The following is a 25,729-nucleotide window of genomic DNA, read 5'->3' as shown; positions in this document are numbered from 1 at the left end:
GGCATTTTAACACCACACTGTTTGTTTTTTTTTTCCACGTGTTTATTTTTTAATTCAATAGTTTTCTCCTATGGCCCATATCACACTGAGAGGGTGAAGATTAATAATACCCCCAACTATGGGCTCATGAAGAACAATCTACCACTAAAAGAAAATATATGCTAGTTATAGAAAAAACAAAAGGCAGCTGCTGTTGTGCTTTACATTTTCAGTTAGCAAACTGAAAATTTCCTTTTGCCCAAAGGAAAGAGTGCCACACTTTAGACCTTATAAATTATGATCAAGTGGTACTTTAGCAAATGCCAATATCTGTGCAAGCCAAGATGGATGCCAAGACTGAAAGGGATTGAATGATGAGAAGACATAATGCATGACCCATTCTGCATCTACAAAACATCTTAGATTGTTTTTTTTTTTCTCTCCTTTTTCAGAAGTATTGCCAAAAAAAAAAAAAATGCTAGGAGCCATTACAAGATTTCAGGTCAATAATCTCCAATATTGAATTAATAGAGGATTCTTTCCATTCAAAAAAGAGCTGTTTATAAGTCATCATAGGACTTTGAAGCTTCAAATAGCTTTCACCTACAATGACCACTTTAACTTAAACCTCTAATTTTTGAAATACATTTAATAACTATTCATTGCTCAGTTATTTGAATATCATTCAGGACTAAGGGCTTTAGTCTACATAGGCAAAATATTTATCTCCATATGTGTTAATATTGCTTAATTAATGCCTGCATCAGAAACAATGTTTTTTGCCTTTTAATAATTTAATTTTTAAGTAGTTCTTCTGTCCAGTTTTGAAGTCCACCAAAAGAAGGTGATATCTGTTATGAATGCTCAGGCTTGATAAAAAAAAAAATAATCTTTAAATGCAAATGTATATGCATGTATTAGATAATTCTAAAAGAAAGTGTGAGGGTAAAATGTTGCCAGTAGTTGTTCTTGACTTGTGATAATCCAAATACACTTAGAAACTCATAAGATTATCTTCTTAAAAAAATATTATTCTGTAGTTTGATAAGCAGTGAGTTATGTGCTAGAATTTGAAAAGCTTACCTTCATTCTGCCATTATAGTTCCATTTCATTTATTTTTTTTTAATTTAATTTTATTATGTTATGTTAGTCACCATACAATACATCACCAGTTTTCGATGCATTGTTTCGATCCACGATTCATTGTTTTCATACAACACCCAGTGCTCCATGCAGTACGTGCCCTCCTTAATACCCACCACCGGGCTAACCCATTCCCCCACCCCCCTCCCCTCTAAAACCCTCAGTTTATTTCTCAGAGTCCATAGTCTCTCATGGTTTGTCTCTCCTTCTGATTCCCCCCCTTCATTTTTCCCTTCCTTCTCCTAATGTCCTCCATGCTGTTCCTTATGTTCCACAAATAAGTGAAACCATATGATAATGGACTTTCTCGGCTTGATTTATTTTACTTAGCATAATCTCCTCCAGTCCCAACCATGTTGATGTAAAAGTGGGGTATTCATCCTTTCTGATGGCTGAGTAATATTCCATCGTATATATGGACCACATCTTCTTTATCCATTCATCTGTTGAAGGACATCTCAACTCTTTCCGCAGTCTGGCTATTGCGGACTTGCTGCTATGAACATTGGGGTGCATTATGGCCCTTCTTTTCACTACATCTGTGTCTTTGCGGTAAATACCTAGTAGTGCAATTGCTGGTTCATAGGGTAGCTCTATTTTTAACTTTTTGAGGAATCACCACACTGTTTTCCAAAGTGGCTGTACCAACTTGCATTCCCACCAACAGTGTAAGAGGGTTCCCCTTTCTTCACAACCTCTCCAACATTTGTTGTTTCTTGCCTTGTCAATTTTTGCCATTCTAACTGGTGTAAGGTGGTATTTCAATGTGGTTTTGATTTGAATTTTCCTGATGGCTAATGATAATGAACATTTTTTCATGTGTCTGTTAGCCATTTATATGTCTTCTTTGGAGAAGTGTCTCTTCATGTCTTCTGCCCATTTTTTGACTTGATTATATGTTTTTTGGGTGTTGAGTTTGAGAAATTCTTTATAGGTCTCTGATACCAGCCCTTTCTCTGTAGTGTCATTTGCAAATATCTTCTCCCATTCTGTGGGTTGCCTCTTTGTTTTGTTGACTGTTTCCTTTGCTGTGCAGAAGAGTTTTATCTTGATGAAGTCCCAAAAGTTCAATTTTGCTTTTGTTTCTGTAGCTTTTGGAGATGTATCTTGAAAGAAGTTGCTGTGGCCAATGTCAAAGAGGTTACTGACTATGTTCTTCTCTAGGGTTTTGATGGATTCCTATCTCACATTGAGGTCTTTCATCCATTTTGAGTTTATCCTTGTGTATGTGTTAGAGAATGGTCCAGTTTCATTCTTCTGTATATAGCTGTCCAATTTTCCCAGCACCATTTATTGGAAAGACTGTCTTTTTTCCATTGCATATTTTTTCCTGCTTTGTCAAAGATTATTTGACCATAGAGTTGAGGGTCCATATCTGGGCTCTCTATTCTGTTCCATTGGTCTATATGTCTGTTTTTGTGCAAGTGCCATGCTGTCTTGGTGATCACTGCTTTGTAATATAGCTTGAAATCAGTCAACGTGATGGCCCCCGCTTTGTTTTTCTCTTTCAACATTCCCTTGGCGATTTGGGGTCTTTTCTGATTCCATACAAATTTTAAGATTGTTCCAGCACTTTGAAAAATGTCATTGGAATTTTGATCGGGATGGCATTGAAGGTGTAGATTGCGCTGGGTAGCACAGACATTTTAACAATATTTATTGTTCCGATGGAGGAACATCAGAATAACGTCAGAACTATCCACAGAGACCTGGCAAGCCAGAAAGGCCTGGAAAGACATATTCAGGGTGCTGAACGAGAAGAACATGCAGCCAAGAATACTTTATCTGGCAAGGCTGTCATATAGAATGGACAGAGAGATGCAGAGCTTCCAAGATGGGCAGAAACTGAAAGAATATGTGACCTCTATGCCAGCCCTGCAAAAATTATTAACGGGGTTCTACAAAAAGAGAAAGACCCCAAGAGTGATATAGAAAAGAAATTTACAGGGACAATCTATAAAAACAAGTTCTTCACAGGCAACATGATGACAATAAATTCTTATCTTTCAATAATCACTCTCAATGTGAACGGCCTAAACGCTCCCATAAAATGGCACAGGGTTGCAGATTGGATAAAAAGACAGGACCCATCCATATGCTGTCTACAAGAGACTCATTCTGAACCTAAAGATACATCCACACTGAAAGTGAAGGGATGGAGATCCATCTTCCATGCCAACGGACCTCAAAAGAAAGCTGGGGTAGCAATTCTTATATCAGACAAATTAGATTTTAAACTAAAGACTGTAGTTAGAGACACAGAAGGACACTATATTAGTCTTAAAGGGTCTATCCAACAAGAAGATCTAACAATTGTAAATATCTATGCCCCCAACATGGGAGCAGCCATCTACATAAGCCAACTGTTAACCAAAATAAAGAGTCATATTGATAATAATACATTAATTGTAGGAGACCTCAATACTCCACTCTCAGCAATAGACAGATCATCTAAGCAGAAAATCAACAAAGAAACAAGAGCTTTGAAGGACACACTGGACCAGATGGACCTCATAGATACATACAGAACATTCTACCCTAAAACAACAGAATACTCATTCTTCTTGAGCGCACATGGAACTTTCTCCAGAATAGACCACATACTGGGTCACAAATCACGTCTCAACTGATACCAAAAGACTGAGATTGTTCCCTGCATATTCTCAGACCATCATGCTTTAAAACTGGAACTCAATCACAAGAAAAAAATTGGCAGAAATTCAAACACTTGGAAGCTAAAGACCACTCTGCTCAAGAATGTTTGGGTCAACCAGAAAATCAAAGAAGAACTTAAACAATTCATGGAAACCAATGAGAACAAAAACACATCAGTCCAAAACCTATGGGATACTGCAAAGGTGGTCCTAAGGGGGAAATACATAGCCATCCAAGCCTCACTTAAAAAAATAGAAAAATCCTGAATTCACCAAATAAACACACCTTAAAGAACTAGAGAAAAAGCAACAAATGATGCTGAAGCCATGCATTAGAAGAGAAATAATTAAGATTAGAGCAGAGATCAATGAATTAGAAACCAGAAACACAGTAGATCAGATCAACAAAACTAGAAGCTGGTTCCTTGAAAGAATTAATAAGATCGATAAACCACTGGCCAGACTTATCCAAAAGAAAAGGCAAAGGACCCAAATTAATAAAATTATGAATGAAAGGGAAGAGATCATGACTAACACCAAGGAAATAGAAACAATTATTAGAAATCATTATCAACAACTGTATGCCAATAAATTGAGCAACCTGGAAGAAATGGATGTCTTCCTGGAAACCTATAAACTCCCAAGACTGAAACAGGAAGAAATTGACAACCCTGAATAGGCCAATAACCAGTAACGAGATTGAAGCAGTGATCAAAAACCTCCCAAAAAACAAGAGTCCTGGGTCTGATGGATTCCCTGGGGAATTCTACCAAACATTCAAAGAAGAAATAATACCTATTCTCCTGAAGCTGTTTCAAAAAATAGAAACCTAAGGAAGGCTTCCAGACTCATTCTATGAGGCCAGCATTGCTTTCATCTCCAAACCAGGCAAAGACCCCATCAAAAAGAAGATTTTCAGACTGATATCCCTAATGAATATGGATTCCAAAATGCTCAACAAAATCCTAGCTAATAGGATCCAACAATACATTAAAAGGCTCATCTACCACGACCAAGTGGGATTTATCCCCTGGATGCAAGGGTGGTTCAACATTCGCAAATCAGTCAATGTGATAGAACACATTAATAAGAGGAGAGAGAAGAAACATATGGTCCTCTCAATTGATGCAGAAAAAGCATTTGACAAAATATAGCATCCTTTCCTGATTAAAACTCTTCAGAGTATAGGGATAGAGGGAACATTCCTCAAGTTCATAAAGTCCATCTATGAAAAACCCACAGCAAATATCGTCCTCAAGGGGAAAAGCTGAGAGCCTTTGCCTTAAGATCAGGAACACATCAAGGATGCCCACTCTTGCCACTTGTTCAACATAGTACTGGAAGTCCTAGCAACAGCAATCAGACAACAAAAAGAAATAAAAGGTATTCAAATTGGCAAAGAAGAAGTCGAACTCTCTCTTTTCACAGATGTGGAAAACCCAACGACTCCACCCCCAAATTACTAGAATTTATACAGCAATTCAGTAATGTCGCAGGATAGAAAATCAATGCACAGAAATCAGTTGCTTTCTTATACACTAACAATGCAGCTGTAGAAAAAGAAATTAGAGAAATGATTCCATTTACAATAGCACCAAAAACCATAAGATACCTCGGAATAAACCTAACCAAAGAGGTAAAGGATCTATACTCTAGGAACTACAAAACACTCACGAAAGAAATTGAAGAAGACACAAAAAGATGGAAAAACATTCCATGCTCCATTTCGTTTATTTTTAAGGGTATATTTTATCCTTAGTAATTAAAAAAAAAAATATTTGTATTGGACAGCCTATTGATGGTATCAACTAATATCTCAATCATCAGTAAATATATCAAGAGAAAACTCCTTTTATGAAAGCCACCAAAGAAAATCCTAGTCAGATTCACAGTTTTGCTTTAAGAGCTGCTACATAACTAACAAAGCATTTTTCCAAATATGTCTCAGTTTTAGTGTAATAGAAAAAAGCAATTCATACTTTCAAGGGAATTTGTCCTTGTGCAATTCTCTGCCTTCAGGGATTAGAAGAAAAAGTTCATTTATCTGAAATGAGTGTATTAGATCATTGCTTAAAATAAATTCTGATAACATAACTTCCTTCTGTGACTATTTTAAGCAAATCTCTCTTTGGCTGCATTCCATCCTTGAAATGTGCTAATATTTAATAAAATAAATGTTTATGAAATATTGATTTCCCTCATGATACTATTGAAATAAATGGTTATTTGAACACATTGTAAAATTAAGGTCTATGCTAGAGATTTTCTGCCCGACTGATATTCCTTTGTCTTTATAATGTATAATTCAAGAAGAGGTTATGTATACAAAGGAAATAACTTATATTTATGTAGGTATCCACATTGAAAATTTATCTAAATCACTCCAGTGCTAAAAGGTACTCCACAGTAGCAAGTTTAAGTGTCAAAATGGAGTGCTTTAGCAGTGTTTAGACCTATGTGGTTTGCATTGGCTCTATGCCCTTCGGCAAAAATCCAAACTTCTCTGTGGAAGAAACCACACATGTTGGGACTCTGTGGGGCTGAAGGATGTCCTTTGTACGCTCTAGACTTAAAGCAATCTACAACACATAATTGAGTTAGGAGTGACTGGTTGGGGATATTTTCCTCTGGCAAGTTAAAAAAAAAATCTGTAGAAAGTATTCAATTGAAGTGTCAAAATTTAGGATATGTGTTTACTTAAAAGTGTTTGTACAAACAAGGATGTGCCTGTTGAAAAATGGCCATCATTACTTCATATTTGCCACAGGCCTTTAGTGTGGAATCACCGGGATTATAGCAACATCTTTAACCAAACGAATTCAGTAACAAATATTTGCAGATTTCCTTCGTATTATCTTTACTCTGTTTGAATGAAATTTTGACTCTTCTACAATGAATGGTACAGTTATATGCTCACTAAGCTTTGATGAGTAGGTGACTGTAGAGGAAGAGAGTAAAAATTAGACCTTTCAGAACATTTCTACTCTCTAGAAAGTAAAATTTAAGTACACCAACTGGTTTGTTTTGTATTTTGGGAGTGTTGTTTTGTTTTGTTTTGTTTTGTTTTACTGTTGTTTATATTAGAGGGATAAGATTCTGATCTTTTCTTGAAGGAAAGGACTATTTCTATAGGGATTTAAAAGACTTAGGGGCAAGGGTAAGCACATATGGGATGGGATACCTCTCACTTCAAGTAGGCTTTTCCGCTGTTGGTCCATAAGGCCTCTCTCTTCAGCTAGGGAATACTCTGTGGATCCCTCTGTGGGACAGGTTCAGGATGGACATGCATATTGATTGGACATTTCCTTCTCCCAACATTAGACCAAAATGGAATAATCAGATCCAGCCCAACGTGATCCCATTCCAAGAGAAGGATGTGGATCTGGAACCATTCTTACTGTTGTGCTGTAGGTTGAATTCCCCCAGAAGCCAACCGGGAGAGGGAGATTCATTTATAGGGTATTTGTAAGGGAGTGTTCTTGGGATCAACACGTGTGAGAGGGCCACTGGGGAAGTAATATTAGATAAAGAAAGAACTGAGCTGTGATGCAGACCTAGTAAAGCCTCAGCTGACAGGCCAAACTGATAAGGTGGCAAGCATTTCAATATTTCCCTGTAGTGTAAGTGATAATACCATTATTCAACTGAGTTTATCTTATAAAAGGGAATCTCCATTTTTCTCCCTACTAATCCATTCACCATGACCATCAGTGTTATCTCTTAAACAAATAAAAATCTGACCATATTTCTTCTCTGTTTATACACTTCTGGAGTTCTTGATTTCCAATGAAGTTGAATGAACTAACTTCTAAGGCTCTCCCTGTTTCCGGTCTTATTTTTATCCACTGTTCTTTTATTCCCTCACTTGCACTTTATTTTCTGCTTCCCTCCCTTCCTCTCTCTCATTCTTTTACTCAGTCTGCTCTGTTAGTTCCTTTCAAAATAAATTCTGTTCAAACTTTGTGCCTTTGCTAAAGCGTCCTGAAATTGCCATTCACTTTCTTGCTCATCTCACTCTCTGAATTCTCGAAGACAGTTACCAAATTTTACCCTTTTATTGCCTTTTGCTCCCCAAGGCTCCCTGTTATGTTAGGGGATGTGATAATTCTTTTTGTTTACTAGAACATTATATATTTTAATATCAATGTCAGTTGTCCTACTTGGTAGAATTATCATTATTCATTGGCATAAATAAATTTATCCCCCATCCAAATTATACCGTCTTTGAATGGGGAGTGAGCTATTTTCCATGCACTTCTGATTCTCCTTTAGCACATAGTACAGTGTCTTACACATAAAAGACACTACAGAATACATTTCTTCATTTTTTTTTGAATTGGCAAAAGACACTATAGAATACGTTTCTTCATTTTTTTTTGAATTGGCAATTTTGTTATTTTTTTTCTCTCTTGATTGTGAGACCGATGTATTATGCTTAGAATAAAAGACACCTAAAATTTAAGGAAATTTATTATATTTTATAATAAGAATAATGTCCAGAGTTTGGGTGGATACAGAGATGGAATATCATCTGCTTAATGACATTATCAAGGACCCAGTTATTTCTGTCTCTTCTGTCTGCCATCCTTTGTTGGCATTATCCTTAGGCTGGTAGCAAGATGACTGTGACAATTTCAGGGGTCACATTCAGACAAGAAAATATAAAGGGATTAAGGGTCATCATTTATTATGTCTCTTTCTTAGCAGCAAGAAAACCTTTCTAGAACCCTCACATCTCATTGGCCAGAAAATGTCAATTCCAATTCTTGAACTCAAAATAGGGGTGCTGTAACCATGATTTGCTCACATCAATCAATTACCTTAGGCAGAAGAAATGTTCAGGAATCATTCACATTGATCACTACACTTACGGAGAGGGAATAGAAAACAAATTTTCTGGAAAAAAAAATTATTTAGGGGACTCACTTTTTTCTCATTAACTTAGGCTACCTGAGGCAAACATAAACGTTTCCTTAGGCAGTCAATAAGAAGAGTATATGTTGTCTATTTGGAGAGAATTATAAGGATTAGCTAGTTCTGCAAGGAACTTACCTGGGAGGATTTATTTTTCTTTCAGGAGATAGCCTTAGAAAGTATTCATTACAAGTAAACATCCTTGAGGTAATTTATTTTTCTCCACCTTACATGGTGAAAATCAAAAAATCGGCTGACCTTTACTTTTCTTGCTTATGTAAGAGTTCATTTGTCACTATAAAAGTTCTCTGTGACTTTCTAATGTATGTAAGCTTTATGAACTCTGGTCTGCTGCAGATCTCTTCAGATTTTCTGAGACTCTGTAAGTTTTCTTCTTTCAATATTGTAAGAATTGGAGGGGTGACATTGTTGGGAAAGAGTAAGATTAGAATTGAACTCAAAGAATTAAAGACTATGTAATTATTCCGTAGTACAGTAATTAACATTATCCACTAAATAATGTACAGAGAATATATTTTTAAAATCAAATAACTAAATATCTCTTAAGCATCACTGAATATATATCTTAGCAGAACTATACCCAAAATAATGCTCCTTTGTCAGTCTTTGGGGTTGAAACCAATTATATGCATTTGTAGAAGTAAAACTTGGAAGGCTTTTTTTTTTTTAAGATTTATTTATTTTAGAGAGAGAGAGTGAGAGTAGGGGGGGGTCAGAGAAAGGGAGAGAGAAACTCAAGCCGACTCCACACTAAGCACAGCGCCCGACGCAGGGCTCAAAACCACGACCCTGAGATCAGTCCTGAGTCAAAACCAAGAGTGGGACACTTTACAGACTGTGCCACCCAGGCACCCCCAGGGATACTTTATAGTGACTGAACTTTGTATATTTTTCTTCTTTTGTTCTACTTTAGTCAGCGTTTCTTTTTCATTTTTTCATTAAAAAAAATCAGTTGAGTGTCTACTGTTGTCACATGTGCATAGGATTTGAACTAGTTCAAGATGAGTGGGTAAAATTTGGGTTGTTGTTAACTGGTTAATTAAAAATAGTTTGCATTTATATTTGGAACTTGCAATTCATTGTTTCCTTGTTCAGTTAGGATGGAGGAAAAACATGTTTGAGAAACTGAGTAAAGTTGTTTTCCCTGTATATATTTCCATGTGTATATTTCTCACAGTTCAAGGTAAAGACACTAGATTTCCCTGGCCTAGCCCTTAACATCTTACACCATCTCTAGAGTCAGAGGAAGTAATGAAAAAATAATTTTAATAGTCCTCAAGAAAGATGGTCAGTGGTGGACGGACATTTACATCCATTTATCATTAATTTATGAGTGATGCATCAGAAACCTGTTCATGTGCCCATAATAATAATGAGTTTTTGACATTTGTACTAGATAATTTAAGGGCCTGTGGTTTCTAAACAAATGATTCTAAACTACGTGGCATCTGGCACTTTGACTACAAATGAACATTCTCTACCCCAACCAGGCTTAAGCTGTCCTAGTAATAATCCATATAAAATCCAGAGCCCTCTCTATGTAAACTCCAGGAGTTATATATATAAGCTGAAAGTCTCTCCCTCTCTCCTCCTTCTGTCTCTCTCTCATTTTTTTAATGTAGTCATAGTTAACAGTAAATATATATATATATATATACACACACACACACACATATATACACACACATATATATATATGTGTGTGTGTGTCCAGTACTCTGTTTGGTTATGTTAGTTAGTTGGACTTCTGAGTTAACGAATTGTTGGGATCCTTCCATCTGAAAATGTTACTCACTTTGGAAGCAGTTCAAACCATACATGGGTGGAATGAGTCTCTAAACCAGGATGTAAGCAAATAGGCCACAAAGGGGATGATTTATTAAACTAAGTACTGCTTTTGTATTCATATTATTCAAGGATTTGTTTCTTGGTTTCCTTTGCTTTTTTTCCCCTCTCTCTTTTTTTTTTCTTTTTCAAGTGGGCTATAAAGGCAGACAAGTAGATTAATGAGAAATAAATTTACTCTGAGACTACAGTTATTATTTATTTTACCTACCAACCTAATGGCGACTGTTATGTCAACTAATGGAGTGTAATAATAAACAACTTTATTTTACTTCCCACAATTCCTTTCAGTCTATTCTGTGGAACTCTTCTCTGGACCTGTTCGGTAACTTCAGCAGGCAACCATGGTTTTCGAGGTCACTCTTAGGCAGTACAGGCAGTTGTCATCCAACAGTTAAAAGGTCTGGTCTGATGTAATAAAACTTTCAACCTCTGTTCTTTCTACCTGTCCCCTTTTGGACAAGCCATGTGAGGAAAGGCTCTGGGCAGAGAGATGTTCTTTGTTCCTATCTAGCACTCCTCCTCTTCCTGAAGCTTATTAAACATAGTTTATGACCCCTCTAGTCAAATCAGGAGAAGGGAGGAGGAGAGGGGTTCGGACAAGTGTCTACTCTGCTGTCATTGTCAGAGGGACCTCACTTCTCAACTTTCTGGCCTTGTCAGATGTTTAAAGGTGACTTTTCTTTCAAAGTTATCTTAGTGAGTTTTGGGGGGAATTTCCTCTTTCTGGAGTTCTTTCCCTTGCAGTTCTCTGGATAAGTGTGACTACATTTCTTCTCTGACTGGTATGTTCCCATTTTTTACCCTGTGGTGGATTGCACTTTGACTAGATATTATGAAGTCTTTTCACTCAACATTCTTGAACAGGACCTAAGGTGACCTCATGCCATCCCATTTTTGAGTGAGCATGGCTTCCATCTGTTCCATGGAAAACCATCATGTGTCTTTTCTTGGACACACTCTAGAAGTTCAGGCTGATGTCAGTATAGCCACTGAGTCTGGTCTCTGTTTTCCCTGAAGTTTGTCAGTCTCTCTCTCACCTTTAGACATTAGTCTAAAATGTTCCACCAACTGCATGTTCAGCAGCAGGTGCTTCTTGAGGTCCCGTCAAAGGTCCCTTCCTGGCACCTACTCCTCACCTTGGGGGTTGTAGGACACATTATAGAACTGTCTCAGGTGAAATATCCTTCTCTAGGGAAAGGAAGAAACTTTCTAATCTCCAGTTTCCATGTATTTATAGCTGAACATGGGTGAAATTATCCTTAGGATTCTTGGCCACCTAATAGAAAGTTTTTGCTTCTTGACCTAGCATCTCATTTTTGAATTTTTACTCAGCTAAAACTTCTCTTTTAACATTATGCCTTACTACCAAAGCCATAAAATGAGGCCTCAAAAGGATGTTGTTTTACCTCCAAATTTAATGGGCATCCTCATTATATATCATTCCTGAAGTATACAAATTAGAACCATGGAGGCAACCAAAAGAAAAATGTTAATGTTCTTAGTAGTATTATTTACCTTTTGACTATTGATAGCCTCAAACAAAACATATGCTGTTTTACATCTTATTTCTCATGCTTTTCCATAGATTTCTGTTAGAATCTGATTCCATTTTTCAATGATCTTTGAAATTGATCTTCAAATAGTTTACTTTCATTTTGAGATAATATTTAACATCTTTGTTCCTTTTTAATTAATTAAAAATCATTTCCCTTGAAACTCATTTGTGTCAAAATTAAATATTATATATGAAATGTTCAGGGACGCCTGGGTGGCTCAGTTGGTTAAGGGTCTGCCTTCGGCTCAGGTCGTGATCCCAAAACCCTGCTCTCCGGAGCCTGCTTCTCCCTCTCCCTCTGCCCCTTCCCCCTGCTTGTGCTGTCTCCCTATTTCTCTCCCTCAAATAAATAAATAAATAAAAATCTTTTTTAAAATATTAAAAAATAAAATAAGATGTTCAAAGCATTGCTGTTAGGTAAGATCTTTTAATGAGCCCCACCAAAAACTTAAAATCTATTAGTTAACCTTATAGTGTTCAAGGAAAAGGCAGTATAATACTTAAAATTATTCTGTTTAAAGTAATTCATGTTTATTTTTAATTTAAAAAATACTAAATATCTTTCGGGGGAAGGAAGTTTTCCTATGGATTTTAAAATGAAAAAGCATTGTACAAAAGCAGTATATACATTACATAGCCTCCCTAAGATAACCCCATAGTTTTGTGGAATAAGTTGACACAACTTGGTTTTGCCTTGCTAAAACTTAGGTCCCCACATTTGCTTGAGAACTTGACTCTGCTGGTTATTTAACTACAAAATAATCAGAATTATTTAAAAAAAAACATGACAAACATAAACATAACACACTTAAGCTAGAACGTGGACGCTTCAAGAAGATTGTTTTTTGTTTTGTTTTATTTTTAGCAGAATGTTAGTAAAGTAATTCCATGTTTATAAATGTGACAGTTATTTTTGTTCCACTTAAAAATCATAATGCAATTTTTGTACTATTTTTCTCCTTATTTAACATCAACTCAGTATGTGATTATGAAGATTAGGTTACTTAATATTCATCACTGTGCCCCTATTGTTAAGCACTTATATTAAGAAAATAACCAAGCTAAATGAGTTTGTAATTTTAAATGCAATAATTTTTTAGTGGAATATTTAAACACCCTTCTCTGCATAGCATGCCTGAAAAGCGCTTTGTTATTTTCCTTTCCTCAAGGAAATCTAAAACAAGAGGGTTTTCATACATGAGGATCCTGTACTTGCCTGCTTTATACTGAGTATAAGCAGAAATGCTTTTATACAATGTCTGAATGACCTTCTGACTCCAGTTCTGTTAACTCACATCATGGCTGCATAAGACATTCCCCTCCAATGCTTTACCCTGTAAATCAATTATTTAGGAAGAAAGTCTCAGAATAAATAACTTCTCATTTAAAATCAAAGTTATTGATAAAAGAGAATTGCTACCTTTTTTATTCTTAGTGAATATTTGAAATTAAGAAAATACAAACATTGGAAACCCTGTGAACATCCCAGTAAATTAACTTTTGTGATACGGCACCCTGCTTAGTGTGCTGGTGATTAATCTGTTCCTGTGGGGCACATGCTGTCTAGTAACCACAGAGGTAAAACAATCGCCTCGTTCATGGGTGTGCTGGCCCCCCAGCCTGGGTGCTGATGTGCAGGTCCCATCTGGTCCCTGTAACAGAGTGTCGGGATGTTGTCAGAACTCTGACAAGAACTCCTTTTCTGTATCTAATTTTAAGCGAAACTTTGCAGATCACTTTTCAATAATTATTGAGTGCTTACTACGCATGTGATACTGAGCCAGGTACTAAAGAGGGGAGGAAGTAGAAGCAATGCTCCTTGTCACTCAAGATCGGTAGTCATGAGGCTTCAGTGAGTCATATATTTAAGTCGTACGCTTAGGAAGATAATGAACACTGTGACCTATATGTTGTACAGAATGATAAAATCTATCCACAAGCGTAATTGCACTCCTATTCACATGTGACTGCACCACAAATTCAAAATTACCAATCCCTCTGTGGATTTCTTAAAACTGCTTTTAGGTATCACGATACACTAGCATTCCTCTCACTTTCGTGCAATATGGGATAATTGAGCTCCTACGATATCTCTAGCACTCTTCCAGATGCTGGGCATCCAGGGGAGAATAAAACTGGTTAGGTCTCTGTTCTCATGGTGCCTCCAGTTCCTAAATGGAGTGTTTGATGGAGAAGAAAAAAGGAAACAAAAAAGAAAGTATCACTTAAGTGTTGTTAAAAACTGTGGTGGTAATCCTGGGGGGAAAAAACCCGTCTTCGTTCATTCATTCATTCATTCACTCATTCATTTTAAGTTTCTATTTAAATTCCAGTTAGTTAACATAGAGTGTAATATTAGTTTCAGGTGTATGATATGCTAATTCAGCACTTCCATACAGTACCCAGTGCTCATCATAGCAAGTGCCCTCCTTAATCCCCACCACCTATTTCGCCCATCCCCTGCCCACCCCCGCTCTGATAACCATCAGTTTGTTCTCTATCGTGAACACTGTTTCTTTGTTTGCCTCTCTCTCTTTTTTCCCATATGCTTGTTTGTTTTGTTTCTTAAAATCCACATATGAGTGGAATTATATGGTATTTGTCTTTGACTGACTTGTTTTGCTTAGCATAATACTTTCTAGCTCCATCTGCATCACTGCAAATGGCAAGATGGAAAACACTACTTTAGCTGGTCTTCAGAGAAGGCTTTTCTGGGGAAGTGGTATTAAAATAGACTTTTATAAGAAAGGACCATCCAGAGGAGGTCAGATATATTCCAAGTAGAACGGATTCATTCTGAGGATAGTATTGAGATAATATTTGAAAGCACAGCATTAGCTGCTCATGAGCAGTGAAGTAAGGACTCAAATTTAGTATTCTAATTCCATTGCATTTCATTGATCTTTACACCCAGGAAAGGGTCCCAAACTAAATTTACTTGCAAAAGGAAAGTAGCAGTTGTGTATGATAAACACAAGTGGATTAGCATTCAGAGACATTGGTGGAAGAAGGCTAAATGTGAAAGAGGCTTTGAGCTGAGTCCTGAAAAAAGGAAAGGGAGAGACAGTTCTCACCCAAGACTTCATGCAGGAAGCTACATGGGCAGATCATACCCAAACTTAAGAGTTCAAACTCCCATCCATAACACTCTCCCCCTTCCACCCTCTTCGCCCTTCCCCTGCCCCCACCAGCCAGTTTCAATCATACAAGCTCTATTTTTGGTGCTGTTACGCTTATTTTTTAGTACTTCATTCTTTGAGCTCAGATCTCCTTCCCCTCTCTATTCCTGGAACCCAGGGCAGTCTTTGCTCCCTTGGTTATTCAAATCCTCTACCATATGGCATTTAGACCAACATTTCCCCAGCTTTTTTTTCACAACCATTCAAATACTTGAATCCTGTTATTTGATAGAGATGTCCATCTGCATTTTTAGGGCTCTGAATTTTTGTCCTTAATTAGGTTTTATGAACAAGTTGTAACTTTCCCTTCTGTGTATTCCTTTCAGTTTTGGCATCTCTGAATTAGGCCAGGGGCCATTTGACTGACCTTGCACTGGCTAACTTGAGTCAATTAAATTGCTTCTCCAAAGATGTAACAAAGAGCAGATATAATTAGAATTTCCTTAAGAATTCATTATAGACCTTATCATTATTTGAATGTTTCTGTAACTTGCCTAAGATTAAATAATTAAAAATAAAGTGCCTGACATTTTCACCTTACTGAGTGATAACTGTTAATGAGTTTTATAAATTATGAATGAAACAATAATTGTTAGAGACATTGCAGTATTTACTTGTGAGTTTTTCTAACCTGTTTGTATTCAGAGGGAAGTAAAATTGCTTCAAAGAACAAACAAACAAAAGATATTTTGGATTTTGGATAGAAATAAGCAAATAAAATCAATATAAGATAATCAGGTCACAGGTTCTATTTTTAAATGCATGCAGCTCCCATTATGTTTTCATAAGGAAATTCATATTAAATCTCTTTTTAAAATGTGTTTAAAATATAACTTTATAACAGCTGAGCATATGTAAGGTGACACTGAGGACAATTTTCATTTCATTAGAATTATCTCTTACTACACTGGTAATCTATATTCTATAACTCTGAAAGAAAAAAATATATATATATATACACATGCATGTATTTTTACCCTTACTATTTTTTAAAAACACTATGGAGGGCACTTGGGTGGCTCGGTCAGTTAAGCATCTGTCTTTGGCTTAAGTCATGATCTCAGGGCCCTGGGATCAAACCCCACAATGGGCTCCCTGCTGAGCAGGGAGTCTGCTTGTCCCTCTGCTCCTTCCCCAGTTTATGCTCTCTCTCTCCATCTCTCTCTCTCTCTCTCCAAATAAATAAATAAAAGCTTAAAAAAATTTTAAAAACCCTAATAATATGGATTGAATATTTGTATCATCCTTGCAAAGGTACCATGCTAATCGATTACTCTGTGTATCATTCCATTTAGTAAATGTGCTGCCAAAGTGAGACCTACATATATATTTTTAGATGTTAATATTTGATCTTTCCAAGTGTAATTTACACAAATGAATCCTTTTTGGAAATGTTCTATTTCAGTTGTGAAATGTTACGAAAACAACATAAATATAGTAGCACAGTTAAATCAGTAAATTATAGAACATGGAAGCAGACTTATCAGACATACTTGTTTTGAAACATTAACCAATAAATTGTCACTTCCAAGTAGAGAAATTTTATAAATTTATTTACTCGTTTACCAGGGTAGTTTTCTGTTATTAACTTGATCTATAAGATTAGCACTCAAATTAAAATTAATTTGCAACCCCTAATTATTTAGTAGTGGTTCAATTAGTAGTTACACCCTGGATAATTATGTTGAGAGAAATTCTCGCTCATCTGGATCCACAGAAAAGATATGTTTGATTTCTGACGTCTGTCCTCCATGTGAGTAGAGAGCAGTGGTAAGCTTTGTACATATTTGAGATCCTTTGTATCTAAGCACCAAGCTTCCAAAGATTACTCCCCGCCAAAATGATAGCCTTACAAGCTATCTCTGGCACATCATACAATATTGGTTAAGAACCAGTGTTCCATGGGAATATTTCAGGACAATTAATATGGCAGTTATGCAAGTAGCATCTCTGCCTCTGGTATGTCTCCTTTTGATAAGTGAAAGAAAAATGTCCATGGGTAACTTTCTAAGGGAGTAGTACGCTGCATCAACTTTAGAGATATGTGTCTTGTTTGTCCTACTCGTGCAGCCTTTAATGCAGCGTGACCCTGCATGTACCACGCTCTAAATTGCAAGGAAATGTACATGTCATTTTATTGCCAATAAATACAGAAGTAATGAGAGTGTTAATAACCACTGCTTCAAAACTGTCCACATTACCTAATGATCAAAAGGGCTTTTTATAGATTTTGTGGACGTTGTATTTTTACTGAAACAATCTGGGCTACTGAATATAATAATATACAGTACTGGAATAATCTGAGGATCTCCAGTCCTTCCTGGGCTTTTGTGTAAACCATGCTGAAACTTGGGAATATTCACGAATTCTGTTGTTCTATACTCAGTTGGAGTTAATCTCTCTCTCTAGACCTGTCTCTGTGTACATCTCTCTGTTCTCCCTCTCTATCCACCTACAAACACATGCACATATATATGCACATGCATACACACCATGCACATGTGCACACACAATTTGAGTAGAAAAATGTGAAAATGGTGGAGAACTCTTATATAGATAGATAGAGATAGTGATTTGTATGTCACATATATGCCACCTCAAAACATTATTGAAAAGCAAAACTATCGCTTGAACATATTTCTGCCAACCCCATATAAGTATGAGGTTTTTTGTTGTTTTTACTTATTGTTTTGCTTGATTATATTTTTAGATTGAATTAAGTGAAATTTTGCTTCTTTAAATTCTTTATCAATGAAGAATTAAAAGGAGTATTTTTTAAAAGACCCTTTATTCTAATGACTAGATGGTAAGTAAAAGAAAATCCCACTATAAATCATAATTAAAATGATACTTTTAAATATTGGCACAACTACAATGATTCTTTTTTTCCCCCTTTTAAGTAAATGTTTCGGGTTTGGAAGATAATCAGGTATCTCCTAGGTTGTTGTTATTAAGGTAATTCTATTTGTGATTCCTGAATTCTTGACAGCATTGTGTCAAAATAAGCCAGTGTATAATCTTAATGAATCTTTATTTTGGAGGCTTATGTTATCTTAAGAAGTTAAATTATCTTTGTGATACTATCTTAGAATTACTGTACAATAATAATGATTAAAGGATAATTTCTATTTTTAACAGGGTCTAGACATTGTGGGATTGAAGATAAATGATGAAAAGTGAGATAACATTTTGGGAAAAAATATCCTTTATAAGCAGAGATTAGAAGATTTATTAAAATTGGTTTCTGGCGCTCAACAAATTCTCAGTGCTTGGGTATCTTTGCAGAACATTTACCCGCTAATCAAAAACCTGATTCTCTGATGCTTGTAATTTTAGTTTTATTGCTTCATTAACTTAGGATGACACGCTTCAATTTACAATTATGTGACTCAACAATCAATTCAACTTACAATTCTATGACTTACAATTAATAGCTGAAAATGTACAACAAAACCATTAAAACATCTTTTAGAGATTTGTATTCCTTTACAAAGAGAAGAAAGGAATCTGCAACTACTATTTTTAGTATTAAGTCCTTCGGAAAAAATTAGAGTCGAAACTGTCAAGAGCAAGTAATTGAAAACAATGGAAAGTCGGGCGCTGTATGTTGGTCAGCCGCTCCGAGCCCTTTAGTGCTCCCTGAGCACGGTGGCTCTGTCCTCTGAGCTCTCTCCTCAGCTCAATCTCTCGGAGATATGCAGTTACCTTATCTCTTTACAGAACTACCTTCCTGACTCAGCCACACCTTGCCAGACATACAGAGAGCCCTTTGTAAATTATGTGTGTAATTAACAAATAACTAATGAACAATACCTACTCTGTGCTAACTTTGGAACTTTCATTTAGATTTCAAAGAAGACGTAAAAACTGCTTCCACGTCTCATCACTCTTTAACTCCCTTCTTTCTGAAGCCTCTACAAATACATTGAAAATCAGTTGTAGAAACATTTAGCTCAGGATTTGCTTTTTAACTCATCACCCAATAAGCTGGTTCAAGGTAAAAACAAAAAAAAAACAAAAAAAAAAACTAGAACCCTGTGATAATCTTCCTCCTCTTTAAATCTTATTTACTTAATATAGAAGAATTCTGTATTTCCTTTTCTTTTTTTATAGAATTCATACGAATAAGATATTTAGATCAGAACAAATGTCTATAACTATTTGTTCTAAATTTATTTCTGAAATATGATTGAAACTTATCATCATAAAAAAACAGAAAAGAATAGCATCTGACATATTGAAAAGACTCAAAGAAGTATTAATCTAGACTAGAGACCAGGTAAAATGAGCTAAAAGTTAAACCCACTGACAGATCATGGATATGTATTCTGCATACTCTTCATTTTCAGTCCAATGATACAAGGTTGTCCTTTGTAAAATCACTATAATATTCAAGAATCAGCAAGTATAGAGTTACAGTTTTGCATGATGAAAGAATTCTGGAGATTGGTTGCACAAAGTGAATATACTTGACAATATTGAACTATAAAAATGCCTAAGATGGTAAATTTTATGTTATGTCTACTTTATCACAATTAAAAATAATAATAAAAATGAATTATCAAGAAAAAAAGATACCTTGAGAGAGGGTGCCTTGAGTTCACAAACCCAAATCAGAAGCAAACTACCATGAATTCAAGATGACATTTTTATAGGAGAGAAAAAGAACACTGGCTTCAGTGCTTTTGCTACTAATGGTTAAAAATAAGCAAAGAAACAATTAAAAAACAACTGGAAGAGGGACACCTGGGTGGCTCAGTCGGTTAAGCGCCCGCCTTCGGCTCAGGTTGGGATCGAGTCCCGCATTGGCAGGGAGCCTGCTTCTCCCTCTGCCTCTGCCTCTCTCTCTGTCTCTCATGAATAAATAAATAAAATCTTTAAAAAAAAAAAAAAAGCAACTGGAAGAAACTTTCAACTTTCTCACCAGCTATGGTGTTCCATGTTTACTCTTCATTCATTTATTTAGGACCTCGTGATTCTGGGTTGATGATTGACTATTGTCCATCAGCCTATGCATGGCCCATTTTGATTAATTTATTTACTAATCTGCATTACTCAGTTGTTTTAAATTATGCATCAAATACCTGAAAAAGGCACCACCCATAACAAAAGCTAAGATCTGGTAAAAACTGTTTCTTACCACAATTTAAGCCTTCTCTTTTCCAATCTGGGGCAACCATCATTCCGAATCCCATATTCCTTACTCTCTTGTTCTTTTTACTTACTTATTCCATCTACTCATATGCCTTAAAAGTGTCTATTTTATTTTAGAATTTTTTTTAACATGATTCTGAGGGGATCGTTCTGTTTGTAAGTTGGGGGACTGTACTTTTTTACCTAATAACGAATTGCTAAGATCCACCCCTACTATTTTTTATTGCTGTGGTCTATGTATATTCTATGGCTGGCTAATTTTCAAAATTGTATGAAAGTATAATTGCCATGATTTAAGCCATTTTTGAATAAATGGCATCTTTAGGTCCTTATTGCGAACCACATCAAGGTTAGCTCATCACTTGAGCCTACTGCAGGCTCTACCAACCTGCCTAGATACACCTTTGGACTATAATTTGCAGCCTGTTAAAATGTGCTCTAAATGAACAACATTGCTTCATTTAAAAATCTTAGTAATTTTATTGAATTTGTCTATTAAGAGAGTTTGAGTGGTATTCTCTATTCTTCTCTATGTCTCTATTATTCAGAGACAGAAAACCCTAAAATTATACTATGAAGATAATCCATATACATTTTGGTGACTTCTAAGTCATTTGTGAATTCCAGGTTTAACAAGACTCTTTCAGTGCATTCCCTCAGGATATTTTCCTTTTTCCTCACCCTATTAAGACATTTTCTGCTAACATTGGTGAGAAATGTAATCAAAGTTTGTCAGGAACTCTTGGAACATATATTATAAGCAACTCAGAGCTAACTCTTGTTTCTTCTTGCCTGTAGCTTAGCAGAGAGCGTTTCTTTAAGCTAATGGAGTAAAGTAACTGTTTGAATCTTATTTTGCAAAACCTTCTTGACAGAGTTGCTAAACTTTGTTAAAAACAAAAGAAAAACCTGTGTGATAAATTCCAAGACAGTTAAAACATGATTAAAAGCTACCAACCAAGGGATTTGCCACCTCCTTCCTTAATCATTTGCCCAAATAATAATTACTATGTGGTGATTGAGACCCCCTACTTCAGAGAGACTCGGGTCATATTTTGGCTTTGCCGGTGACTATGTATGTGGCATGTTACTTGACATGTTACTTAATGGCTGTATGAATGAGTTTTCTGATGTGAAAATGGGGAGAGTAAATACAGCCATGTCATGGGGTCGTTGTGAGATTTAAATAAGATAATACATAAAAAAATGTTTAAGTGACAGATGCATCTGAGCTCTATACATGTTAAATTTGCCAGCAAATCCACACTGGTCTTTGACTTGGAGTGATAACTTATGCTTGTAACAAAGTGCTGTTTCACACACTTCCCTGCACACATTTATAATGCCCCACCACTCTGAGTAAGTACAGAAAAAGAGCATAAATAGAATCTCTTCCTTAAGCAAATGCTATTCTGAAATTCTATCAACATCACGATAAGAATTTTTGGCCTTCTCTCAACATAATTTATCTATTATTAAATACATTTAAAAAGAAATTAAAAGACTGAAATATACAAATGAATGGTTCTATAGTTTTTCTTAGAAATTTTTTTAGGGTGGCTTTGGAAAATATCTAAATCTCAAAAGTCTTGCATCATATCTAACATAGTTTTAGCCTGATACCCACTCTTCAATTCAACACACTCATTTTCCTAATTAGAATCGTAGGGTGTTTTAGATATTCAGATTCTGACACACTTTGAAATGTTTTACAGATTTATTGGCCCGCTGCAAAGGAACGAGTGGAATTATGTAAATTAGCTGGGAAAGATGCCAATGTAAGTATGAGACTTCAAAAATATCTTTGTTAAACTGGTACTGATATGATAATAAATATTTATATTGGTTTTTATTGGATTAATGGCATTGATGTATTATTTTTAAGACTGCATAAACATTCTGTGTAAAGATTAAGAAGATATAAAATATTTCTATCTTGCCAAAAGGAATGCCATTATCCTCAGAAATTTAGAAATACTAGACTTTCTAAAGTGTTAATTCTGGATATTATTATTTTCTTCACACAAATCTCAGAAATGCACTTAAAATATTAAAAATAAATCATCAGAAAATATACTTACAGGATTGTCTATTTTTCATTTATATGCCTGTATTTTGCAAATGCACACGAAATCATGAGCATTTTAGCATCACAAACATATAATTGATATTTAAGTTAATTTGGATTAAAATTAAACTTATAGCATCCAGAAGAAAAAATTCAAGAGTCGACATCATAGAGACAGTAAGAACAATTGGGTGCAAATGAATGACATAACATTCTGGAATAAGAACTAGAAATAATTTACTCTAAAATTTGCTTAAGCATAATTACATGAAATAACTTATAAAGGATAAATAATGGGGTTCTAATATAAACTTCTGGTTTAAGCTGCCTTAAGGGTCAGAGAAAACCTATAGATACACGCAACCAACTTAATTGCTTTGGAGGCATCCTGTCTGAATTGCTTTCACATTGTCCAAGTTGTCCTGCATTCTCCCCCACATTGTGTTGTCTGTTTTATCTCCAACAATGACTGAAGAGTGTTGTAGTTCTTCCTGCCTCTTCTCCTCATCTCCAGATGCTCTGTGTTCTGCCCTGACTTCTTGCACTGTGGTGATAGGGAGAATTGCTCTCTCTTTATTTTTTTTTTGGCAAAGTAAATCATTTCCTGAATGTTACTGAAGATGAAAAGAGGTTCAAAACTTTTCAGAAACATGGATATCTTGAGGCGTCTTTTGCAACATTCTCTAACGTTGCTGTAAACACAGTAACACAGGGGTATTAAGCTGAGCAATGCCTTTATATTTAATAACAACAAAGAGTGTGTGTTATAGGAAAGCATAATTAGATACAAAAAATCTCACTTTATCAATGTAATAAAAATAAAACAATGTGACACATGATGCCTCATATAATTGAGGGAAAGTTTAGGAAACTAAGAATTTGAGACAGCTGGTTTGCTTACCCATTTGTTCATGTATTTATTTATTCAACAAATATTTATTAAATACCTAAATATGTAAATAAATATGTGTATGAAAGGATACAATTTCTACTATCATGGAGCTTTTAATACATAGTAACAAAATGATCAAAACAAAAGAAACTTTTGATTATGCCCTATTTCATTTTCTTTCAGTATTAAATGTTATCTTTCCAAGCACATTTATGTTAACAGAAATATATCAGAGGGTATTAGCATCAAAAGCAACAGAAAACAGTTTTTACATTTATTTTACTTGAAATGAAAAAGATCAAACTATTGTGCAATATATTCTTCTTCCTTCCATGCCTCTAATCTCTTCACCCTGTTCAGTATCTTAACTGAGCAGGTGCTCAGGTCTGCAAATCCTCGATACATTTTTGGACTTGTGGGGAAAAAAAGATGCATTGGTTATGAGAGTTTTCAAAATTATTTTAATAACAGTACAAACATGCCATAAACAGCATGAACACTTTAATATTTTGTGTTTTACCAGGATTCACCATTTAAAAAGGAGGCAAATAGGAAAAGGTGGTTTAAATTTCATCCAATAAACTAATGTCCATGTTCCCATGGAGTAGATGAGGGATAAACACTCAAGGTCAAACCATCAGTGGAGGTTTTAATTGTGACGGTGTTCTCATTTCAGTATGTTCACTAAATCTGGTTATATAGTAACTCAGTTGCCCCTATGATTAAGTTAAAGCAAAGGGTGATAAACTTTTCTGGAGGTGGTATCCTGGAGCATGTAGGACCAAGTGTCTGGAACCTATTCTTGCAATTCATTTGTATTTGGGAGCTACTAATCAGCTTTAACCTTTAAGCACACCTACTGCCAGCTCAGGATTAGAGATATGGGGAGCTTTTCTCTTTTTACTGCAATCTATAAAGTTTGATGTTGAATCATGTAGGGATAATACAATTCTCCGCCTCCTTCTTTTTAATCTGTCACTTTAAAATAGTAGTATATTTTAACATTACTAAGAATGGCTAACACTTTTATAGCACTTACCCTGTTCCAGGAACAGCTTCCAATGCTTTATAATCTCGTTTAATCCTTATAACAATATTATAGGCTAGATTTTATTATTATTCCTCATTTTGTAGATGAGAAGACTGAGGCCAGAAAAATTAAATGGCTTGCCCAATATCACATATCTAGTAAATAGTGAAGCCAGAAATTGAATCCAGAAGTCTTGCCCCATAATTAGTGCTCTTACACAACACTGTGATCTACACATAAAGGTCTGAACTCTACGTATAAGTTCTTTTTTTTTTTTTAAGATTTTATTTATTTATTTTAGAGACAGAGAGCGTGAGTGGGGGGAGGCACAGAGAGAGAGGGACAAGCAGACTCTGCAATGAGAGAGGAACCCAATGCGGGGCTCATTCTCAGGACCCTGAGATCATGACCTGAGCTGAAACTAAAAGTCAGACGCTTAACTGACTGAGCCACCCAGGCAGGTTTGTCACACAAAGCTTTCTATAACCTGATCCCTCCTTACGTCAAAGTCCCATCCCACCCCCCCCAAACACCTGTTGGTACTTCACACTCTGGAAAGAACTGCCTAGAGTTCTTCTTTTTTAACTAATTTTTATTGTTATGTTAATCACCATACATTACATCATTAGTTTTTGATGTAGTGTTCCATGATTCATTGTTTGTGCATAACACCCAGTGCTCCATGCAGAACGTGCGCTCTTTAATACCCATCACCAGGCTAACCCATCCCCCCACCCCCCTCCCCTCTAGAACCCTCAGTTTGTTTTTCAGAGTCCATCGTCTCTACGTATAAGTTCTGAAAACCTTATCCCTCAAATTGTCCCCCTCAAATCACTTCTCTCTACACTATCCTCATAATAGAGATCCTCAGTTTACAGCGTTGCATAGACTTCAGCCGACAGAAAACTAAGACAAGTGTGTGCTTTTATTGACCTCTTTTATTACCTTTGGCATTCCCCTCTCTCCTCCCTTCTCTCTAGTAATTTTTACCTACTTCCCAAGAGTGTTTTTAGGATTAACAAGTGTTTGGAAAGACTGTCCCTTTACACAAAGGTACTATATAACTGAAAAATAGTGAATTATTTACCATAATGAAAGTTAGCTAATTGGGGTGGAGAGGGAGTGGAAGATGAGGAAACAAAGGAGAACTATTCCCCTTTTTTGACCACAGTCTCCAGTTTAGTCCAAAGAAAGGAAATAGTGACAGGAAGCTATTTCATAGTACTTTGTTTCTGCTTAGAATATTATTCAAAGAAAGTCACTAAAGAAGTGTCCTTAGTCCTGACTATAA

At 35.7% G+C, this 25,729-nt stretch overlaps 1 protein-coding gene across 2 annotated transcripts in view; it reads left to right on the top strand.

Annotated features, from left to right (window-relative positions):
* Positions 1–25,729, top strand: part of SEMA3D (semaphorin 3D) — a 197,685-nt gene that overhangs the window by 90,598 nt on the left and 81,358 nt on the right. For both annotated transcript variants that reach the window (XM_025873256.2, XM_073898732.1), the window contains exon 4: positions 22,164–22,226. In XM_025873256.2, coding sequence (XP_025729041.1) covers positions 22,164–22,226 — 63 coding nt within the window. The remainder of the gene's footprint in view (positions 1–22,163; positions 22,227–25,729) is intronic.

Source organism: Callorhinus ursinus, unplaced genomic scaffold (genome assembly GCF_003265705.2).
Source record: "Callorhinus ursinus isolate GAN/ISIS: 27379988/994484 unplaced genomic scaffold, GSC_fseal_2.0 scaffold12, whole genome shotgun sequence".
Taxonomy (NCBI): Eukaryota; Metazoa; Chordata; class Mammalia; order Carnivora; family Otariidae; genus Callorhinus; species Callorhinus ursinus.
Note: the sequence above shows the minus strand (reverse complement) of the source record. Positions and strands in the feature narration are given on the sequence as shown.